This window comes from Sitophilus oryzae, unplaced genomic scaffold (genome assembly GCF_002938485.1).
Source record: "Sitophilus oryzae breed Bouriz unplaced genomic scaffold, Soryzae_2.0 scaffold_151_pilon_pilon, whole genome shotgun sequence".
NCBI lineage: Eukaryota > Metazoa > Arthropoda > Insecta > Coleoptera > Curculionidae > Sitophilus > Sitophilus oryzae.
The window spans coordinates 115,044-118,753 of record NW_022146192.1 but is presented as its reverse complement, the minus strand read 5'-3'; the positions used below and the strand labels follow the sequence as shown (position 1 = coordinate 118,753).

At 28.3% G+C, this 3,710-nt stretch overlaps 1 protein-coding gene across 1 annotated transcript; it reads left to right on the top strand.

The window, feature by feature from the left end:
• Positions 1 to 6: 6 nt before the first annotated feature.
• Positions 7 to 3,330, top strand: LOC115878602 (lysosomal alpha-mannosidase-like). The gene is made up of 6 exons (XM_030895149.1): positions 7 to 170; positions 234 to 510; positions 2,395 to 2,524; positions 2,578 to 2,696; positions 2,757 to 2,906; positions 2,965 to 3,330. The coding sequence occupies exons 2-6, from the start codon at positions 274 to 276 to the stop codon at positions 3,253 to 3,255; spliced, it is 927 nt and encodes a 308-aa protein (XP_030751009.1). The 5' UTR covers positions 7 to 170; positions 234 to 273; the 3' UTR covers positions 3,256 to 3,330.
• Positions 3,331 to 3,710: the final 380 nt, after the last annotated feature.

The following is a 3,710-nucleotide window of genomic DNA, read 5'->3' as shown; positions in this document are numbered from 1 at the left end:
GACGGGAGTATTAAAATAACTAATGATACAGCTGAAGTTGCTATATTTGAAGGATCTCTATTGGCAGAAGCAAGACAGAATTTTAACGAGTACATTAGTCAAACTGTTAGAGTCAACAAAATTGAAAACTATATAGAGTTCGATTGGGTCATTGGCCCGATACCTACTAGGTAATATTATAAAATAAAGAGATTGCATTTTAAAAGCGTGTGTCATCAAATATAATATTTTAGTGGTCCAAATGGCATAGAAGTAGTAACGAAATATTCAACAATGTTAGCAACGGATTCTGTATTTTACACTGATTCAAATGGAAAGGAAATGCTGAAAAGAGTGAGAGATTACAGGCCGACATGGGAACTGGATAATTCAGAGCCAGCGTCTGGTAATTATTACCCAATAACATCGAAAATCGCTATTAGAGATGAAGTGCAAGGTATAGAAGTAGCAGTACTAAATGACAGAGCTCAAGGAGGAAGCAGCTTAAACGATGGAGAAATCGAAATAATGGTACTATAATGGTTAATTCTAAAATCTTCATGAAACATAAAATCAAATCTCTATAATAAATGCATTATATGATATGCAGGGTGTTTCAAAAAACATGTGCCATCTCTCGTGGGGATATTCCTCACGTAAAAATAAGATTTATTTTTCATATCAATATAGGTCCGATTCTGCTTTGTTTCGTAGCTACGAGGTGTTAAAGTCTTAATATTTTTTCGGTTTGTTCTAGTTTTCTTCCAAATGATTTTAGTGATTCCAATGAAATGTTAAGGGTAAATGGTACTATAAATACGACATATTTCAAAGCTAAAAAAGTGTCGACATATTCACCAGGGACGTGCATATCAGGGTTATCACTGGAATATTTTTCTAAAAAAATCATGTACGCCACTTGCTTTCGTTTCTCTTTTTAACTAAATATTGTAAACAGTTTAATGCCGATTAAAAGTTGTCTCTTGATATTTTGGCGATTTCGACCTCCTTAATGAGATAAACGCAATTTTATTAATTTACCTGGGTTCAGGTCTAATAGCAACCTTTAAAAAATGTTAATATCATTAACTTGTGAAAGCTTTAAATAAATACTCATTGATTCCTCATCAAAAAATACGAAAAAAAGTTCTTATAAACATGGGAATGGAAATGTATAGTTTTATAATTACAGGATGTTAAAAAAAATAAAATTAGGTTTTTTGTAATATCTTAAATTAATAATATTAATATCTTAAATACCATTAATTTTTTATTTGAAATTGCTGTAGGTTGGACTAATAGTACCTAATAATAACTAATAATAGTAATATTTAATAATAAACTGGGTAAAATATATAATTTATTAATTTAATTTTAATTTTATTAAATTGTGATTAATAAAATTGCGTTTATATCATCAAATTTCGACAAAATATTAAGAGATAATTTTTAATTGGTATTAAACGGCCTACACAATCTTGATATCAAAAGAAAAAAAATCAGTGGCGCACATTTTTTTTTTGGAAAAATAATCCAGTGATAACCCATATGCACGTCCCTGATAAATTTATTAACACTTTTTCAGCATTAAAATATGTTGCACTTATAGTAACTTTTACTCTCAAAATTTCATTCGAATCACTGAAAGTACTTGGAAGAAAAGTATAATATATATATATATATATATATATATATATATATATATATATATATATATATATATATATATATATATATATACATATATATATATATATATATATATATATATATATATATATATATATATATATATATATATATATATATATATTATAATATAGATTATTAAGACTTTAACACCCTGTAGCTACGAAACAAAGTAGAATCGGACCTATGTTGATATGAAAAATAAATCTTATTTTTACGTGAGGAATTTCCCCACGAGAGATGGCACATGTTTTTTGAAACACCCTATATATCTATTATCTAGAAGTAAATATTTTAGTAATGTATGAAAGTGGGGAATTTATCTATGACTTTTGAAGACAGAGACATTTTACAATATGCATCAATTTTTAAAGATATTTGCAGAAATAATACAGAAAATATATTGTACATTGCTTGCAGAGGCTAATTTGCTTTTTAACAAAGACAGTAACTAATTCTAAAAAATGCTGATAGTTCGTAGATAGCTTCATTGTTTAAATGGCACTATTTTAATTTAAGACAACGTTTAAATATGCATGAAAAATGTCTATACCTATGTGGCAGATTCCTAAAAGTCCTATGGGTATTTCGCCAATAAATGCATGGCCAGATAAAACTTTAATATATTAATAATGAGTTTATCAGTGAGAACCACAATCAGTATCCCTCATAATAAAACGATGTAACTTGTCATACTGGATAACAAAAATAATATATAATTTTCAGATACATAAAAACTGTCTTCACGATGACGGATTTGGTGTTGGAGAATCTTTAAACGAAACAGCTTTCGACAAAGGGTTAGTTATCAGAGGTTCCCATTTTCTTACTGTCGGCAACATAAACGATCAGAACGGTAATATTCGTATATTTTTGTGATTATAACTTTCTACATTTATATCGATACAGGTAACTCAATATCTGCAATTGCAAAAGATATTGCTCAAAAGAAGCTATTAGATTCCTGGACTTTTGTTACACCTCTTGAAGATAGTGCTGATGAATATAAATCTAAATATATTATGGAGGTAAAGGTTTCTTAATAAAAAGATATTTAAATAAATCTAAATATTGTTTATTGATTCTAGTACTCTGGATTACGTAAAGCATTACCTAAAAATGTTCAAATACTCACTCTAGAACCCTGGAAGGACTCTACTTTCCTTCTTAGGTTAGAACATTTATTTGATTATGACGAGGATTCCGTACTATCTCAATCGGCCTTAGTAAACTTAACAGTAAGCGCAGTGATATTAACTTAATCCCGTAACTACCATATTAACTCGACACTTTTAGGACTTGTTTACAGGTTTTGAAATTGTGTCTTTGGAGGAAACAACTTTAGGTGCAAATCAGTGGCTAAAAGATAGCGATCGGTTGAAATTTAAAACCAACAGCACATTGGAACAGCTCTTTTATGAAGATTATAATACTAATATTGAGTATGCAACCGTTGTGAAGAAAGCATGGATAGAGGGATCAAAAACCAAACCACAGCCCACATTAAAAGATAATTTGGACGAGCTCGAAATTTCCTTGAATCCTAGTGATATTCGTACTTTTATTATTGGTATTAAAAGATTTTGAATTAGGTTGAATTGAAACACTGGCATAAAATTATTATAAATGCATAATAGAAATACACTCTACTTGTTTTATTTATCACACATGTTTTATTAGGTTATACGAAAAGGCAGTTCGAAGCATAATACTGCAATTTTTGTTTGGTTGCGACAATGACAAGCATGACATTGGTACCAAGTCCAAATCATTTCAGTTAATCCTTACTGTCTCATTTTTTGTTCAGCATAAAACAGTAATCCTCTATCAAGTAACCTTTGTATATTATTTATACACAGAATTAAAGGAATTAAATAATCTAAAACATACTGGAAATATTAATTTATATCAAAATGATTGTAACTCATATTTTCGATATCATTTTTAAATCTTAAAATAATAAAAATAAAAACTAGTCTTAAATCTATACAGACAATTGAAAACAATATTTACTTAATTAAAATAAGATAAAGAATTATTAT

Excerpts from the sequence above, each read along its gene's own strand:
- LOC115878602 (XM_030895149.1), top strand. The coding sequence starts at position 274 with ATGTTAGCAACGGATTCTGTATTTTACACTGATTCAAATGGAAAGGAA. Across the intron at positions 511-2,394 it reads ATGGAGAAATCGAAATAATG|ATACATAAAAACTGTCTTCA; the intron begins GTACTATAATGG and ends TATAATTTTCAG. Across the intron at positions 2,697-2,756 it reads AATCTAAATATATTATGGAG|TACTCTGGATTACGTAAAGC; the intron begins GTAAAGGTTTCT and ends TATTGATTCTAG.